The sequence below is a fragment of the Melanotaenia boesemani genome, chromosome 14, assembly GCF_017639745.1.
Source record: "Melanotaenia boesemani isolate fMelBoe1 chromosome 14, fMelBoe1.pri, whole genome shotgun sequence".
Taxonomy (NCBI): Eukaryota; Metazoa; Chordata; class Actinopteri; order Atheriniformes; family Melanotaeniidae; genus Melanotaenia; species Melanotaenia boesemani.
The window spans coordinates 1,766,820-1,785,353 of NC_055695.1; the positions used below are offsets into that span (position 1 = coordinate 1,766,820).

The 18,534-nt window shown below is 42.6% G+C and overlaps 1 protein-coding gene across 2 annotated transcripts in view; it reads left to right on the plus strand.

Annotated features, from left to right (window-relative positions):
- pik3r3b (phosphoinositide-3-kinase, regulatory subunit 3b (gamma)) overlaps window positions 1–18,534 on the plus strand; it is a 291,288-nt gene that overhangs the window by 99,632 nt on the left and 173,122 nt on the right. For both annotated transcript variants that reach the window (XM_042006056.1, XM_042006057.1), the window contains exons 2-3: window positions 5,239–5,313; window positions 7,592–7,669. In XM_042006056.1, coding sequence (XP_041861990.1) covers window positions 5,239–5,313; window positions 7,592–7,669 — 153 coding nt within the window. The remainder of the gene's footprint in view (window positions 1–5,238; window positions 5,314–7,591; window positions 7,670–18,534) is intronic.

Below are 18,534 nucleotides of genomic sequence, written 5' to 3' on the forward strand. Positions count from 1 at the left end.
CACCAGTAAATTTAGACCTTGATATATTTTGTGTGTTTGACTTTAATGATAAAACACTTTGTGTGCTTCACAGAGCATTTTGATTTCCTTTGTTCTCCACCACCGGTCGTCCTCTATGAGCTCAGCATCCTCTAAGTTAATCAGTTATTGGAAAAAATTCTTGGCTCTTTTATCTGATTGATTCTTGATTCCCTGTAAGAGCGTCTGCAGCAGTATTCAAATCCCACATTCCTTCACCTCCTAGTTGTTGATGGAAAAATCTGTTTAAATGTCAATAGAAATGAGAAACTCACCAGGAACCAGAAACATATATACACCCATCACCCACGTTACCAGGTCCACCTTCTACTACCGGCTCGTCCTCTTCATCAGGTCCACCTTCTACTACCGGCTCGTCCTCTTCATCAGGTCCACCTTCTAGTACCGGGTCGTCCTCTTCATCAGGACCGCCTTCTAGTACCGGCTCGTCCTCTTCATCAGGACCGCCTTCTAGTACCGGCTCGTCCTCTTCATCAGGTCCACCTTCTAGTACCGGGTCGTCCTCTTCATCAGGACCGCCTTCTAGTACCGGGTCGTCCTCTTCATCTGGACCACCTTCTAGTACCGGCTCGTCCTCTTCATCGGGACAGCCTTCTAGTACCGGGTCGTCCTCTTCATCGGGACCGCCTTCTAGTACCGGCTCGTCCTCTTCATCGGGACCGCCTTCTAGTACCGGGTCGTCCTCTTCATCGGGTCCGCCTTCTAGTACCGGCTCGTCCTCTTCATCGGGTCCGCCTTCTAGTACCGGCTCGTTCTCTTCATCGGGTCCGCCTTCTAGTACCGGCTCGTCCTCTTCATCAGGTCCACCTTCTAGTACCGGGTCCTCCTCTTCATCGGGTCCGCCTTCTAGTACCGGGTCGTCCTCTTCATCGGGACTGCCTTCTAGTACCGGGTCGTCCTCTTCATCAGGACCGCCTTCTACTACCAGGTCCTCCTCTTCATCAGGTCCACCTTCTAGTACCGGCTCGTCCTCTTTATCGGGTCCGCCTTCTAGTACCGGCTCGTCCTCTTCATCGGGTCCACCTTCTAGTACCGGGTCGTCCTCTTCATCGGGTCCGCCTTCTAGTACCGGGTCGTCCTCTTCATCGGGACCGCCTTCTAGTACCGGGTCGTCCTCTTCATCAGGACCGCCTTCTAGTACCAGGTCGTCCTCTTTATCAGGACCGCCTTCTAGTACCGGGTCCTCCTCTTCATCGGGACCGCCTTCTACTCCCGGGTACTCCTCTTCATCGGGACCGCCTTCTAGTACCGGGTCGTCCTCTTCACCGGGACCGCCTTCTAGTACCAGGTCCTCCTCTTCATCGGGACCGCCTTCTAGTACCGGGTCGTCCTCTTCACCGGGACCGCCTTCTAGTACCGGGTCCTCCTCTTCATCGGGACCGCCTTCTAGTACCGGGTCGTCCTCTTCATCGGGACCGCCTTCTAGTACCGGGTCGTCCTCTTCATCGGGACCGCCTTCTAGTACCGGGTCGTCCTCTTCACCGGGACCGCCTTCTAGTACCGGGTCGTCCTCTTCACCGGGACCGCCTTCTAGTACCGGGTCGTCCTCTTCACCGGGACCGCCTTCTAGTACCGGGTCGTCCTCTTCATCGGGACCGCCTTCTAGTACCGGGTCGTCCTCTTCATCGGGACCGCCTTCTAGTACCGGGTCGTCCTCTTCACCGGGACCGCCTTCTAGTACCGGGTCGTCCTCTTCACCGGGACCGCCTTCTAGTACCGGGTCGTCCTCTTCACCGGGACCGCCTTCTAGTACCGGGTCGTCCTCTTCACCGGGACCGCCTTCTAGTACCGGGTCCTCCTCTTCATCGGGACCGCCTTCTAGTACCGGGTCGTCCTCTTCACCGGGACCGCCTTCTAGTACCGGGTCCTCCTCTTCATCGGGACCGCCTTCTAGTACCGGGTCGTCCTCTTCATCGGGACCGCCTTCTAGTACCGGGTCGTCCTCTTCACCGGGACCGCCTTCTAGTACCGGGTCGTCCTCTTCACCGGGACCGCCTTCTAGTACCGGGTCGTCCTCTTCACCGGGACCGCCTTCTAGTACCGGGTCCTCCTCTTCACCGGGACCGCCTTCTAGTACCGGGTCGTCCTCTTCACCGGGACCGCCTTCTAGTACCGTGTCGTCCTCTTCATCGGGACCGCCTTCTAGTACCGGATCGTCCTCTTCATCAGGACCGCCTTCTAGTACCGGGTCGTCCTCTTCATCGGGACCGCCTTCTAGTTCCGGGTCGGACCTTTTTAATCCTGGTGTGATAGATGAAGCAGGTGGTGGAAACCTTCCTCAGAGGTTTTCTCCATATTGACATGACAGAATCACACAGTTGCTGCAGGTTTGTCGGCTGCATCCATGATGAGAATCTTCCGTTCTGCAGACCTTTGCTGGAACCAGTTATTATCATGGGTTACACTGCAGAAGGCATTAAGACACACATATTCCAACTACTCATACTTGATCCTCTTCCTCTGTTTGATCACTGATTTGTGCTTTTATATTTCTGTCGCAAAATCCAGACGTAACACCATCAGGATGAGTTTGATAAGTGATTCATCAATCAAAGCTTTATTTATAGAGACCTTTTCATACAAATAAATGCAGCACAAAGTACTTTACAAAATAAAAACAAACAAAAATAAAAGGAGAATTAAAGATTGTGTTCTGAGATGTGCATGCATGCATGCACACACACACACACACACACACACACACACACACACACACACACACACACACACACACACAAGCTTACACATGTAATAATAATGGGATTCTGGTTGTGGGGAAGAGCTAGCTCGGTGTGGAAGCAGTACAGCCTGGATAACAAATGAAAGAAACGCATTTAATATTAATAAGAAGCGAAGAATGAACCAGGTTAAGAACATTGACATTACTACAATGATAAATAAAATAGGTAAATTAAAAAAGAGATATATTAAAAATAAAGTTTAGTTAAGTGTTCTTTTAAAATCATCTCCCGGTTTTTATCAGAATGACAAACATTTCCTGATGAGCAGAACTTTCTCACTTTGTTTCCGGACAGTTTGTCTCGGAGAGTTTTCAGAGGAGCAAAGATGAGCAGTTGTGTTTGTGCTTTCTCTCAGCCCGGAGCACGGGAAGTTTTGACCCGAGCGTGAACTCTGCCGTGACATTTTCAAGGCATTTATCCCGCTGTGTGTGTGCACACACTCCCTGGAGGGAAAACACACACACATGCTCTGGAGTTCATCAGTTCAAATGGATGCATTTCAGAAATTTTGAGGTTTTGCTGTTGGTCTGTCGGTCGTGGCAGAGCAGCGTTCCAGAAAATCGGAGTGACAGCATTAAAATGAGGCTATGATGAGAGGAATTCTGGGTTTTATGGACTGCAGAGCTGCAGCAGACCAAACAGAATTCTGATAATAAAGAAGAGATTTGACTGATTGTACCCTGATAGACATTCATTATGCAGCTTTCTTGGCATGTTAGGTGCATATTTACAGCAGTTTTAGTTTTATTTAGTGTTTGGATAATCATCTGAATCATTCCAGTTTCAGTCCAGTTTTACTCTAATAAAAATATTAAAGAGTTGGCAGGAATAACTAAAATAGTACTGGATAGTATTTGATGTTTTTTTTCCATGTTCACCTGCTTGTCCTCTGATGGAGAGAATTCCTGCAGACTGTTCCATTCCTATGAGATTTGTCCAAAATAAACATGTTCATTTCCACAGTCTTGATGTTTCTCTTGAACCCATTTTCTCCACAGAACTTATCGGAACAGGTTTTTTGTTCTTGTGGATTGTGATGGTGTTGGTTATCTCCGTCCACCTCTTCCTGTTTGAGTCATGGGCAGTACCTCTTAACAAAGTTCCAGTAACGAGTAGTTTGGTCAGTAACTAGTAGTCTGGTACTGTTCGACCTTTTAAAGGCAAGGCAAGTTTATTTGTACAGCACATTTCATGTACAAGACAATTAAAGGTACTTTACATAAAACATTAAAAGGGTTACAGCTGTGTGCAGAGCCTAAACTACCTCCAGGCAACAGACACGTCATCATGTTCAACATCTGCTGCAGCTTCACTCCCTGAACTGCTCAACATCTCCAATCATGCAGCTGCACCGCTGCATGTTTAGTGGTGCAACAGTGAAAAGGTCCCCTCTCAAACATTTTCCTGCAGCATCATGTTACCAACGTTTAATCCAATGATTCGTAACCATGGGGCCACAGCCAATGCTTGGGCCTCGATCGCCACCTAGAGGGCCACAATTAACATTCAGTTTTGCACTTGTGGGCCCCTAGGGGCTGCGTAACAACATTTGATGACACAAGCGATATCACCGATAGATCCATGAGAAGCTCAGTTGCTATGCAGCTTCTCACCACTTGGTGGTGGTAATGTGTCAGTTAGTTGTTCAACAAACTCTATCAAGCAGAAGACTCAGCTACTTTCTAGGCTGTGGCAAAAGTCGTAAAGAAGTATTTAAAATAAAGAAAAATAGGACAAAACGGTTCCAAAGTCCCTAAAAGGTAAAAATTTTTTGCAAGAACAATCCAGCTTGTTAAGTGCGGTTTAGTAAATGGAGGTAACGAGGCAAGGCTGAGAGGTCGGTATGGTGTATTAGCTAACATTAGCTATCCATTACTGAAGCTCTAAAGCCTTCAGCACATAAGCAGCATCTAGAAACCAGACGTTCACTGATGGGAAAGCTGCTGAAAGTTCTAACAAGCAACAAGGAAAGAAAGAAAATGAACAACAGGTGCAAAAAACATGTGTCATGTCTGGCAACTTATCATACATTATACATTAAGTTATAGTAATAATTTTGTATTTAAATATCAAAATAAACTATACATTTTATTTACAGCTTATTTCATCTGAATTTTATTACTTAACTATTAGGCGTCTTTTTGTATGTGCAATTTCACATACATGTGATACATCAATGTCTTTCTGATGATGTCATTGCATGATGTCATATTTTAAAGATTGTAGCTGCTCTGTAAGGACCCTACACTGCCCCCTACAGGTCACTCACGTATAGCAGCATGCGAACATGCAGCATTAATTGCTACTGCCCATAATGCAATGCACCATAAAATGGTTGCCAACTTTCTGCTGAACTTCTGTTCCATGCAAAGAAACCAGGGACATATTTCATTTGGTGATGTAATTAGCTGTTTTATGTAGAATTACAACACCTGATAATAAATTATGTCTCTTTCAGGTGTGGAAGTGGAGCTTCTGTGTTCAGCCGCTCCATTGGTTGTTTGGAGACTCATCGAGGCCATTGAGAAACACGGTGAGCAAGCTGGGAGCTGTTGGCATTTACTCCTCAAAAGATTAATTATTTCATGTCTTTAATTTATTTAGTTTATTTTTACTTTTTATAGGAAAAAGCCAGTAAATACAAATTTGCAACATGTTATGCTAATATGTTGCAAAGCTAGCAACATGTTATGCTAATATGTTGCATAATTAGCAGCATGTTATGCTAACATGTTGCAAATGTTTTATTTTTAGATAAAATAAAAAGTTAAAGGGTATTTTTTTTTATTGTATTTTGATTTTAGTCCAGTGTTTTTTCATTTAAACTAAACTTTTTTTCTGCATTTTCTTGTTTGGCTTGTTTGGATCTGAGCTAAACTTTGGCCTATATGAGCTACAAGTAAAATGTCTGTTTCTGTGATTCTTGATAGAAATGAAATGGTACAACAGAGAAAATAATGAATAATTTCCAGTTTTTGGTGGTCAGGTTTTTCAGTGTGGTGATTCCAACCTCAAATTAATTTAATTTTATGCTGAGCTGCCCTTAACTGATTAAAGCACATTATATATATATATATATATATATATATATATTATTTAAACTTCTTTTGTCAGGAGTTAACGGCATTTCCACGTTTATACCCAGCTCTGACAGGAACCAGGGTTCTCCTTATCATATAAAAATAAATTAGTAGTGAAGATATGCTAACACAGACGTATTCACCTTCTTTGAAGCTCTAAATTAAAATCCGGTGCTACTAGTTACCTTCAAAAATCATTTGATTAATTCAGTTAAATGCATTTGTGTTCAGTCTGTCACACAGTCTTAATATATATACTGCAGATCTGTTGTGAAAGAATAACACACCACCATATGAAGCTCTCCAAACAGGTCAGAAACAAAGTTCTGGAGACGTACACGGGCTATAGAAAAATATCCAGGACTCTGAAAATGCCAGGGAAACAAAAATGAGGAGAACGTGGCATGGACACGAACCTTGAAGAACGCACTGATCACTGTTCTGCTTTAGTGTCTAAAGTCACGAAATGGGAACTAATCTAGCAAAGACCTGAACCAGGAACTGAAAGGTCCACCTGAACCTTCAGTTAATCCATCTACTGTTGGCCGAAGCCTCAACAGAAACCCAAATGGTCCAAATATGGCCCACATTTGCAGAGAGAATTCCAAAAAACTGTTGAAAAATGTTTGGTTTCGAAGCAAAAATAAACAAAATCTCCCCAGAACAGTAGGTCATTGTGCTGGATAAATGAGCACTTTCACTGTTATCTGGCTGATTAAACCAGTTCCATTTTCCAGAAGTGACACAAATATTACCCTCATCCCATTATAATAGTATATGACTGTACATGTTGCATGACTTGCATGATTTGCACAGATAAAATATCTTTATAAAACAATAACATCTCTGAAATACATAAATGTGCCTACTGTTGTATATTTTTGACAATTTCCCCTGGGAATTAATTATGATCTAATTTAATCTCATGGATAGTAGAAAATACAATTTAATAATAGAAGCTAATTTTAGGGTCACATTCTGTTATGGACACAAAAAAGTGTCACAATTTCCAGCTGCCTGTTTTGTAAACTGTGGCCACCAGGTTGCTTTGTGTGCACATGCAGCCTTAAGAAATTAACCATTTTCTGGCTCCAAAACAAAATCAATCCCCACAGACTCCCATGTTAAAAGACCAATTTAACAGCAGAAACAAATGGAGACCTGTCAATCAAAAGAAATGTCCTTTTGATTGACAGGTATCCAATATCTGCGGAAAGAAGGGAGAGTGCAGCACAACCGCGGATTTTAGCCGGCTAACAGCACACCTTAGCTTTAGCCCGCTTATCTCCGTTAGCTGGTACTGTTAGCTCTGGGTTAGCTCGGTTAGCGCTTAGCTTCAGGCAGCACGGAGTTTGATGGATGTCAATCATCCACCCCACCTTTACAGTCCCCCTCTCAGCTCCTCCTCTTTGCCCATTTTTTTATTTTCCCCGGGAATGATGACACATGTGACGCTGTCGGGATGGCGACGGTGGGAACGCTCAATGAGCTTCTCTTTTGCTCTTCAGAAACCTACAGGTGACGTCACGGACGCTCCGTCCATCTATTATAAACAGTCTGTGGTGTTCATCAACTAAAGATCATTATTATTAAATTTTAAACCTGCATGAAAAATCTAATTTGACTGTCTGCACCTTGCAGGCTTGATCTTTGCAACTTATCCTGACAGAAGGGAGGTATTTGCTGGCTGATATGCAGTCACTTTGTGCTGACTTACTGCCTCTTCTGCAGGTCTGAACAGCGAGTCTCTGTATGGGGCACCTCCAGCCTCCAGTGGACCAGCGGAGCTCCGGCAGGCTCTGGACTCAGGTCAGTGGATTTCAGAACACCTTTGGATTTTAGACCTTAGACTCAAATTGAACCTGCTACATGAAGAACTCAGGTGTCTCCGTCTGAACATCATGTCTGCAGAGTCTTACATACAGTAGTTAGCGTGTATTAGTGTATTAGTTTAATGTTTGTCGAGCCTGGTCATCAGGACCCTCTGACCTGCATAACCTAAGTATGTTGGGGGCTGTAGGGGGTCTGCAGTTGGGGCCACCTCTTGGCGGTGGGGCGTGGCCACTGGTGGGGCCTGGGTCAGTGGGCATTGGGTCTATCTGGGATGGGTGGCTGGGTTGTTCTGGAGCAGGCTGGGCGGGGGTTCTGAGCTCTGGCGCCTGGATGCGTGTATGTGGAGGGGGGCATCACATGACCTTTTGGGTAGGCCTGTATAGGCTTGGGGGTGGTGGGCTGTGGGTGTGGGCTCTCCCACTTGAGGGAGGGTGGGCGGGAAGATGGGGATTCGGGGGGCATTTCGACTCTTGGGGCCCTGGGTTCCCCATCACCCCAGGGGCTCTGGCTGGGTTCTTCCTCTGCCACCCTCTGGGTGGGTCTGGGGTGGTCTTCGTGGTGGGCAGGGGGGGTTAAGTTCATACTCCGGGATTGCAACCTGGGCCACCCTAGCCTGCCTCTAGCCTCCGTAACTAAGAGATGCTTTGATTCAGATGTGTGTGTTTCTGATTCTTTGATTGCTGTGGTGATACATGTTTTTTTTTTTTCTTGTCTTTTTAATTTTATTTATATTTGATTGTTTTGGTTACTTCTTTTAGGAGCTCCTGATGAATGTCAGCTTAGTTTACATTAGCTTACATCCGGGAATTTGGAGCGTACTTGTCTGGATCGTTCTTTAAAATGGAACGGCTGATGGCGTGAAGTGCACAAGAACACAACTACAGACAACAGTAGTTGTGTCCCCAGGGAAACGTGGCTGTAAACACTACTTCCTAAAAACAGCAGGACTGCTGTGTTTCCTGATCCCCGGCCAGGGGTTAATGAGGATTTTATAAAAGAAGCAAAACAAGCCCAAATAAGCAACTAAACTTAAGAAAACAAGACCAGAACAAGACTGGCGATATTTCCAAGCAACTTTATAGAAAAACAAGCCCAAAGTCGTTGATAAAAAGTGGACTCAGCAACAATGGGTGATATATGATTAAACATTTTCCTTTAAAGTTCTGATTGCTAGAGGGACTATTTTTCTCTGTGGAAGCCATGACCGGATGCTAAAATCATTAAAATGGAGTTTATTTATGTTTTTGGTAAGTAACTGAATAATAAGCGGCCGTTATGGAAAAATAAATCTTTTTTTTTACCTGATCAATAAGGAGACGGGAACTGGTCCACTAAACCAATCAAAGCTGGCAGATAATGTTAGACCCTCCTTCACCTGCACCAGCAGGTTGGTAAAACAACTGATTCTGGTCTGGTCAGTTTTCTCTCTCACGTTAATGGAATTAACTTTGCCGGTTTTCCTTAAAAACATGACTCTGATTCAGCGAACATCCGTCTGAATATGAACTGTGTCACAATAAGATCAATAACCTTTCAGACAACTGATATGAGATGTTTCCAGTCATCTGTAGTACTGTTAATTAAAATACTACAGCCTATATTGTAGACCACTGCATTACCCATATACATTCAGCAAGTACTTTTACTTTTAATACTTTAAGTATATTTAAAACCAAGTACTTACTTACTTTTACTTAAGTAGAAAGGTCAATGTGGTACTTTTACTTTGAAGTCCAGTGTTTGAGTACTTCCTGCAGCACTTCTTTCCTACAGTTCTCATTTCCCAGTTTGCTCCAACACATTCAGTCATCCCAACATTCTCTTTATTATAAAGTTATTATGGGAAAAAAGAGAGAAATGAAGGTGAAGTTATATATCGTCCATCATCTTCCTTTCACTAATCTTCTACCATTCAACCCCCACCAGTCCCTACTACCCCACCAGTCACTACTACCCCACCAGTCCCTACTACCCCACCAGTCCCTACTACCCCACCAGTCCCTACTACCCCACCAGTCCCTACTACCCCACCAGTCACTACTACCCCACCAGCTCCAGCAGTTCAGTTTCAAAGATGACCTGAGAGATTCATAACAATATACCGACTGCAGCGATACGTATGTTAATCATTTTCAAAAGGCAGAAAAACACAAAAAGAGTTAAATATTTGATGTCTTATCTGATATAGTTTCTTTTGCATCACTTTGTGGTAAAAACTCTCTTCTGCCACCTGGAGGACACTTTTTGCACTACAATAATTTTGACATAATCACACAGTAATAAAGGGTAAACATACTAAAGTTATTTTTGTTAATTTTTTAAATACATTTTGTTAAAGGGCCAAATAATGACTTTGGATTAAAAAAATATAATTTTATTGCCATTATTTCTTGAGGTGAGCTGTAAATGGTTAGCTTACGGCATATTTCTCACAGAAGGGATTATGAATTTGATTTGATTAAATAAATGAATCAATAAAACAAACATATGTAAATGTATACAATACTTATAAATGTGTGTACACACATATTATACCTCATAATTAAACACAAAAAATAGGAACTTGCATGTACATTTATAAACACCTTGATCCAGTAAATGTGAGATTACAGCCCTGCAGGTTGACCAGTTTCTCCACTAATCACTCACAACACTGAGTCATTAAAAATGCGCTTTACATTTTACACTGCATCCGTTTTAGATTGTGCTTTAACTTTATGTTCTTGTCTTTGTCTATCAACTCGCTGCCAGCAGATACTTTCCCACCATGCAGAACATCCCCTCCATGTGTGTTTTATTTTCAGAAAGCATCACCTCTGCAGATGGAGCAGACCCTCAGGGTTGTTTACCAAAACTACAACCTCAGAAAGTAAAAAAATAGCTTCATGTTTTGTAGCAATGTTATTTGATTTTACCCTCTGAAGGAATAAAAATGAAGTTGTCCTGCCGCATGTGCCCGAGCTCTCACCTTCTCCTGCTTTAGCCTTTTTATTTGTGGCAGCACGAGCAGCTGCAGCATGTCGTGTTACTATCGCTGCAGGTCTGTAGCACTGAGGACGTCATCGGGCTAAAAAAGTTGGCCGAGTTGGAGTTGCTGAAGTTCAGGTTTGGCGCCACCAGAGAGAGCTCTGACTCTGTTGTCTGGTTTTGGGAGGGAGAGGAGGGGGACTCCCAAAATCAGACTGAGGCCTCCTTTCACTGAGAAACCAGGAGAGGTGGAGGGACAGGAAACTTTTCATGGCACGAAAGTCCTCCACTGGACAGTTTGTCATCCTGCATCCCGAGTGTTGCATCGAGCCTGAAAGGAAGAAAGCACAGCTGGAAAGTCATCCAGCTGTGCAGGGGCTGGGTTTACGTGGTCAAACATCCGCGGTGTGTGCATGCACTCACCAGCCATGCCGTTTCTTTCTAAGCTGGCGTCATGGACATGGAGAAAGAGCTGATCAGTCCGGGGAGGAGTGTTAGCTAACGCTGTCCATCACTGAAGCTCGGAAGACTTTAACATCTAGAAACAAAAATAAACTATTTTATTTGTAGTTAATTTAATTTGAACCCTGTTATGATTCTGAACATTTTATTTTACCACTGCATCATTTTGTTGATCAGATTTCCATTTTTTCATCAGTTTTTACGTCCCTCCTTTTTTGCTGCGGTAAAATCTTATAATTAGCAGTTTTTTGTAAATAATCCTAACTTGAGCTTTTAAATGTGTTCTTGTAGCAGCCGGATGTTATTCCATGATTTGTTAGCGTGTTGATCGTCTTGCTGTCTGTGCAGGTTCACATACATGATAAATAAATGGATCATGTCATGTCAGTCACACTTTCCCATTAGACTTAATGACCCAACCTTTGACTGGTACCATATCTAACAAGGTTTTAATTGTTAAACTGGAAGTGGATTTGGTTTAGTTATTGAATACAAATTAAACCAACAGTGAGATCAATTAAACCAAAACAGTGTTAATATCTAAATGGACCCCAGGACCATTTTGTACTGGAAAACTTCAAAAAGCTTGAGAACTCCTGGCCAGGAGGAATTCTCTGGTAACAAGCATAGTTGATTTGAACCAAGTCAAACCAAGTTTTTCTATGACAACAGTGACAGTGACTATAACGCGATTTAATGATATTCTGTGAGATCTTAGCATATATACAAGACTGAAAGGTTTCCTGTGTTGCTTCCATCCCAAATCAGCTTCTCTCTCTGTGATAATACAGATGTTTTCACCCACCATTGGATTACATTCCCCTGTAAACCATTTATTACCTGGGCTCTCACATTAGCAACTAAAGCTCAGACTTTGGGCTGTCACATTTGGACCTAATGCTAAATAATGGCCTCTCACATTAGCAACTAACACTAAGATCATGGGTTCTGACATTAGCAGCTAACGCTAAGTCCATGGGTTCTGACATTAGCAGCTAACGCTAAGTCCATGGGTTCTGACATTAGCAGCTAACGCTAAGTCCATGGGTTCTGACATTAGCAGCTAACGCTAAGTCCATGGGTTCTGACATTAGCAGTTAACGCTAAGTCCATGGGTTCTGACATTAGCAGCTAACACTAAGTCCATGGGTTCTGACATTAGCAGCTAACACTAAGTCCATGGGTTCTGACATTAGCAGTTAACGCTAAGTCCATGGGTTCTGACATTAGCAGCTAACGCTAAGTCCATGGGTTCTGACATTAGCAGCTAACGCTAAGTCCATGGGTTCTGACATTAGCAGCTAACGCTAAGTCCATGGGTTCTGACATTAGCAGCTAACGCTAAGTCCATGGGTTCTGACATTAGCAGCTAACGCTAAGTCCATGGGTTCTGACATTAGCAGCTAACGCTAAGTCCATGGGTTCTGACATTAGCAGCTAACGCTAAGTCCAGGGGTTCTGACATTAGCAGCTAACGCTAAGTCCATGGGTTCTGACATTAGCAGCTAACGCTAAGTCCATGGGTTCTGACATTAGCAGCTAACGCTAAGTCCATGGGTTCTGACATTAGCAGTTAACGCTAAGTCCAGGGGTTCTCACATTAGCAGCTAACGCTAAGTCCATGGGTTCTGACATTAGCAGCTAACGCTAAGTCCATGGGTTCTGACATTAGCAGCTAACGCTAAGTCCAGGGGTTCTCACATTAGCAGCTAACGCTAAGTCCATGGGTTCTGACATTAGCAGCTAACGCTAAGTCCATGGGTTCTGACATTAGCAGCTAACGCTAAGTCCATGGGTTCTGACATTAGCAGCTAACGCTAAGTCCAGGGGTTCTGACATTAGCAGCTAAGTCTAAGACCGTGGGCTCCACAATGTTCAACAAACACTGAATGTTTTGAAGATCAGAGGAAGTGGCGTCACCACGCATGGACTGGTGAATGTAGACCACGATCTTTGAAATATTGTATTTCAGAGGTGTATCAGATCAGATTATTACAGTAATCTGATTACTCCCAGATATCTGATTTTCATGGTTATTTAAATGGACCATCTGTGTTTACGTGGAAAAATACTTGTAAATCTTGTAAATTCATTGTGATTGCATGTTGGATCGCAACAAAAGTGCTGCATGTAAATGCAGCCAATGTTTTATAAAAATAATTATGCGAATGTTCCTTTAATATTCAAGAAAAGTAGCTCAGCACAGCCCTGATGCATCGCTGCCGCCTTCGCTGGAACGGGGTTTCACCTTTCAGACTGCTGTGTTTTGTTTGAATCAGTAAGTTCACCATTCTGCTTTGTGTTTATTTTAAGATGTTACATAACCCTAACCCTCGGAGTGAGACGAACAGCATTGTGTAAAAGTTCTGTACTCTCTTGTCTTGTGTAGAAGACGTACATACCACATATACACACACCTGGCCTCCATGGACAGTGGTGGGAGGTCAGCATGGAGCCCAAGACGTGCACACATCCAAGTAATCGACTTGAAGGAGCTGACATGTAAGGACTCGGAGGAATTTAGCATGCCGGCTTGACACGCACACCCACATATATGTTGAGACATAAAGAGGGCTGCTGGGGAGAAATCCCTCACATGTTATGGTGGAAAATTCAGAGGAATGCAGGAGCTGATGTCCTGCAGTCACATTGGCTTAATGTACAAGCAGCTATCTAACGGGCGCGGACAGATTCTATGGAAGATATATGAAAAGCTGCAGCTCCAGTCAGATCTGTGCTGACGCTCGGCTGTGAGGTTACGTGAACGTAACAAAGAAAATGTTTGGTTTGAATGTTGCAGGGGAGGCAGAGGAGACGTGAGAAACGCTAGAAAGAGAGCAAAGGGGAAGAAACGTCTCTTCATGTTAACCCCTCTGTCACATGGTGAGATACCTCCCTCTAGTTTCATCAATGAAAGGATTACACTGAACAGCAAGATTAAATACATGGGGGAAAAAACAAGACTCGTTTCTGTAAAGTTAGGTGACTTTAAAGATTATAGATAATATGCATCCAGTTTTAAATTTTAGAGCTGCAACATATATAAGAAAAGGTTTCAGTTTTTATTATTTATAGGTTATTATGCTGTTATTTTACTGGTCTGGCCACCTGGAGATGTGGAACCGACATGCTGGTTTACATACTTGACTAATAATGTATCATATATTTGTAATTGTGAGTCAGTTTTCTCTCCATACACCTGTTAGAAATATCAGCATTTTCCCAGCTTCTTTACTGGCTCTAAATTACCCCGTCAGAACCTGCCGTTTCCGTTCAGGTTGTAGTGTTTCAACACTCAGAGCTTCTTTGTTCACATATCAGTGACAGAACTCGTCTTTAGTTTGGTTGCTGTTGACGTGTTGTGCAGCTGCTCTGCTGTATCTCACAGATCATTAGAAAAAGATGATGCAGCATCAGCTGCTGCAGAGTTTGTGCTGCAGGAGTCGAGGAATAACGTTATGTAACAGGAAGTTTTAGCGGAAACTCTCTGACTGCTCGATGAGCTCAGATACCAGTGTGTGATTACTGTGCTGCATATCGACACTGTTTCCATAAAATACACAGTGTGTGTGTGTGCGTGTGTTCGTGCGCGTGTGCGAGAGAGAGAGATGGAGAGAGAGAGAGACAGAGAGAGAGAGTCACAGACTCTGAAAGCTTTCCAGAACATTACCTCATCATGTTGACCTGGCATTGGTACACAGTCCGGACGTTGCCATGGTGATAGCTAGCCTTTTTTAGCTGGTTGGTTCTGTTGTGCCCACACAGTGCTCGATGTGTTGGTGACTGGATGTCTGTATTTGTGAGCACCAGAAGAATGAGAACATTTTAGGGTTTTTGTGGCAGAATCCAGTTTTTGCACGTTTATAGACGGTGGACAGCTTTTAACAAAGTTAGAGACGTGGTTTGAGAAGAAGTGGGGAGACGATGATGAAAGTGAAGACGTGTTTGAAATGTGAGGATATTTTAGGACTGAAATGAAAGATTCTTTTATTTATTCCAGAGGACATTTTGTCCATCCAGCTATGTTCTATACTGCTTTGTCCAATTCAGGGTAGCAGGGAAGGTGGAGTCTACTCCAGCAATTTGCAGGCAAGAGACAGGGTACACCTGGACAGGTTGCCAGTCCATCGCTGGGCCAACACAGAGAGACCACTCGTGCTCATTCATAGGGAGAAATTACCTGACCAATTAACCTAACATGCATGTCTTTGGACAGTGGGAGGTAGCTGGAGAGAACCCATAGAGACACGGGGAGAACATGCAAACTCCACGCAGAAAGGCCGCTGTCCTAACCCCGTCCCAGCCGAGGCTCAAACCAGCGACCTTCTTGCTGTGAGGCAAATATGGTGCCAACCACCACACCACTGTGCAGCCATATGACAGTATAATACTTTTAAAAGCATTTAAGTCCAAGTACAAATTTCCCTATAGGGATAATAAACTGTATTTTATCGCATCGTGTCACATCATATTGCATCATATTGCATTGTATCACATCATATCTCATTGCAATGTATCGTATCACATTGTATAGTATCACTTCATATCGCATTGCATCACACAGCATCGTAACATATTGAATCGTATCACATGTCATTGTATCGTATCGTATTGTATCATATCTCATCATATATCATATCAGATTGTTATATATCGTATCATATCTTGTCATTTTGCATTGTATCATGTCATATTGTATCACATAGTATTTTTTCGCATTGTATTGTATCATATAGTATTTTATCATATTGTACCACAACATATCACATTACCTTGTATTGTATTACACTGTATTGTATGACACTGCATCGCAACTTATTTTATTGTATCACATCATATCATATTGAAGCATATCGCATCACAGCGTGGTGTAGCTTAATAGAAATAAGAAAATAAATTTAAAAAAAAAAGAAAAAAAAGAAAAGAAAATTAAAAAAAATAGTGCCGGGCCTCAATAAAATTTTTAATCACGATTAATTACATTAATTTCTGGAAAAAAAAAAATGCAATTTAAAGATTTAAATCTGCAATGATTTAAATGCAATTTGATTTTCTGATTAACTGTGATTAATCGTTTAATTAGGATTAAATTTGTGATCAATTTAATGATATTCATAACTGATCGGTTGAGTTTCATAATCATCATTCACATGATTATTCGTGGGTAAAATCATGATTAACTGCATGTTTTCCATTGATTTTCTGCAAATAATTGCATCATGATTGATAGCATGATTAACTGCATTTAATGACACGATTTCCTGCAGTTAATCACGATGAATAATGTTGCATGCAAAATTCAAGAATGAAACTTATTATTATTATTATTATTACTGCATAACTTGATCAATGTAATTGATTCTTGTAAGCATATAGATTATGTAACATAAGGATAATGACACTATATGGATATCACTATTATTATTATTACTGCATTTTTGTTAGCGTGACTATTATTAAGTTTCATAAAAAAATCATATTCTGTAAGGAGATATTGTTTTCTTTAATGTTTTTATATTTTCTTTTTTGTTGTTGTTGTTGTTTTGGTCATGCATTTTATTTTATTTTTGTGTTTTATATATTTGTCATTATGTTTAAATAAGGTTTTCTAATCTAAATCTAATCTAAATTAAGAGTAGTGTACTCAGACTCTTATATTAAAAATACTGCTGCATGACCACAAGTTCAGTAACTTTTAAACCTTTTTAAAGAAATAAGCTGCACAAATAAGCACATTTTTACATAAAATCTGCATTCAAAGTTAAAAATCTTGAAGCGTTATACAAGTTTTCTCTCTCTTGAAACCCGTTCCTATCTAGCCAGACGGGTTCAGTCTTTTTCTCCCTGAACAGTCATGACGTTCAACTCTTAACCTGCTAACTGAGATGGAGCTACTCTGTTTTTAACAGTTTATCTGAGCATTGCAAGGCCTGATTCTTGACTCAACTAGCTGAGACGTCCCCTCCTGGGAAAATTGACTGCTGTCCTGAAAGTTTTCTATCTGTAGAATTATGGACTCCAGATAGTTTGGAAATGACGTTATAAATTTTCATAACTTTTACAGACTGAATTTCTAGGATCAGCTGAGATGTTTAGGGCATCTGGGTTAGTGGACTCGGGATTGGTCCTCAACTTTTTGTAAATGATGTGATACTGTTGGTTTCAGTGGGCTGAGATCTCCAACTCTAACTGGAGCAGTTCTTAGTCAAGTGTGGCGCGGCTGGGATGAGGATCACCACCTTCACCAGCTGGAAAAGGGTGGAGAGTCCTCTCCGAGCCGGAGAGTGGAGAGTTCAAGCATCTCAGGGTCTTGTTCAGGAGTGAGGGAAGGATGGAGCAGGAGATCTACGGGAGGATTGGTGTGGCGTCTGCAGTGATGCGGACTCTGCATCGGTTCGTCGTGGGGAAGAAGGAGCTGAGCTGAAGGAAAAGCTCTTTACTGGTCAATCTACATCCCTACCCTCACAGCTGTGGGTAGTAAACGAAATGAATACATGCAGCTGAAATGAGTTTCCTCTTCAGGGTGTCTGGGCTCTCCCTTCCTCCCTTCCTCCCTTCCTTCCTTCCTTCCTTCCCAGATTAATGGGCAGCAACAGTTGCTTCTCTAAGACCATTGCTGATGTCTTTCCTCCTTGGCATTGTGTTAACACACCTAAATGAATCTGAACCTTTCATAGATCTCAGACTGATGATGATCAGTTATTCAGATCAGTGATCAGCAGCTCCCGGCTGATCAATAACCCCCTGAATTCCTGTGGAAGCAGAGCAGATAGGAGACTGCTCGAGATTCCTGCTTGATCAGTCCTGATGCCGATTGGATGAATGTTAACACCTGATCGTGCTCCTGACTTCATGCTTGTCTTCACACTCATGGACTCGTCCCAGCAGAGGTGGCTGTTTGTGATGTCGCTCACTGATCAATAAGCCATTGATAAGCATGTATTATTTTGCAATAATTCCTCAAACTTTAGAAGATGTAATGAAGACCCTCTCCACTGCTTTCCTCTTTTTCATCCCTCTTTCGGATCCCCTCAGATAGATGGAGACAGACTTTAATCCTCCCATCCAATCCATTAACTGCTTGCCTCTAATAACCCATCAGGCAATCTGCAGCAGTGGAACCATTAAATGATCTTTTATTTCACTGCACCTCTTTTATGTAGTCCTCACTCTCCCTCCGTCTTCCTTTCTCGCCTTCACTCTCTTCCTCTGCCTCTTTTATTCACTCATTCATCACCCTGCATTTTCTTCCTTCGCCACCTCGTTGACAGAAGCCGCTGACTTCAGCAAATCACAAATTAAAATGCTCCTCTGCTCCATCTCTCCATCTTTATCTTCCATCTCATCCCTCCATTCTCACCGTCTGTCCTGCCACTTGTCTCCCAGTCTCTGCCTTGCTATTGGTCAGAGGT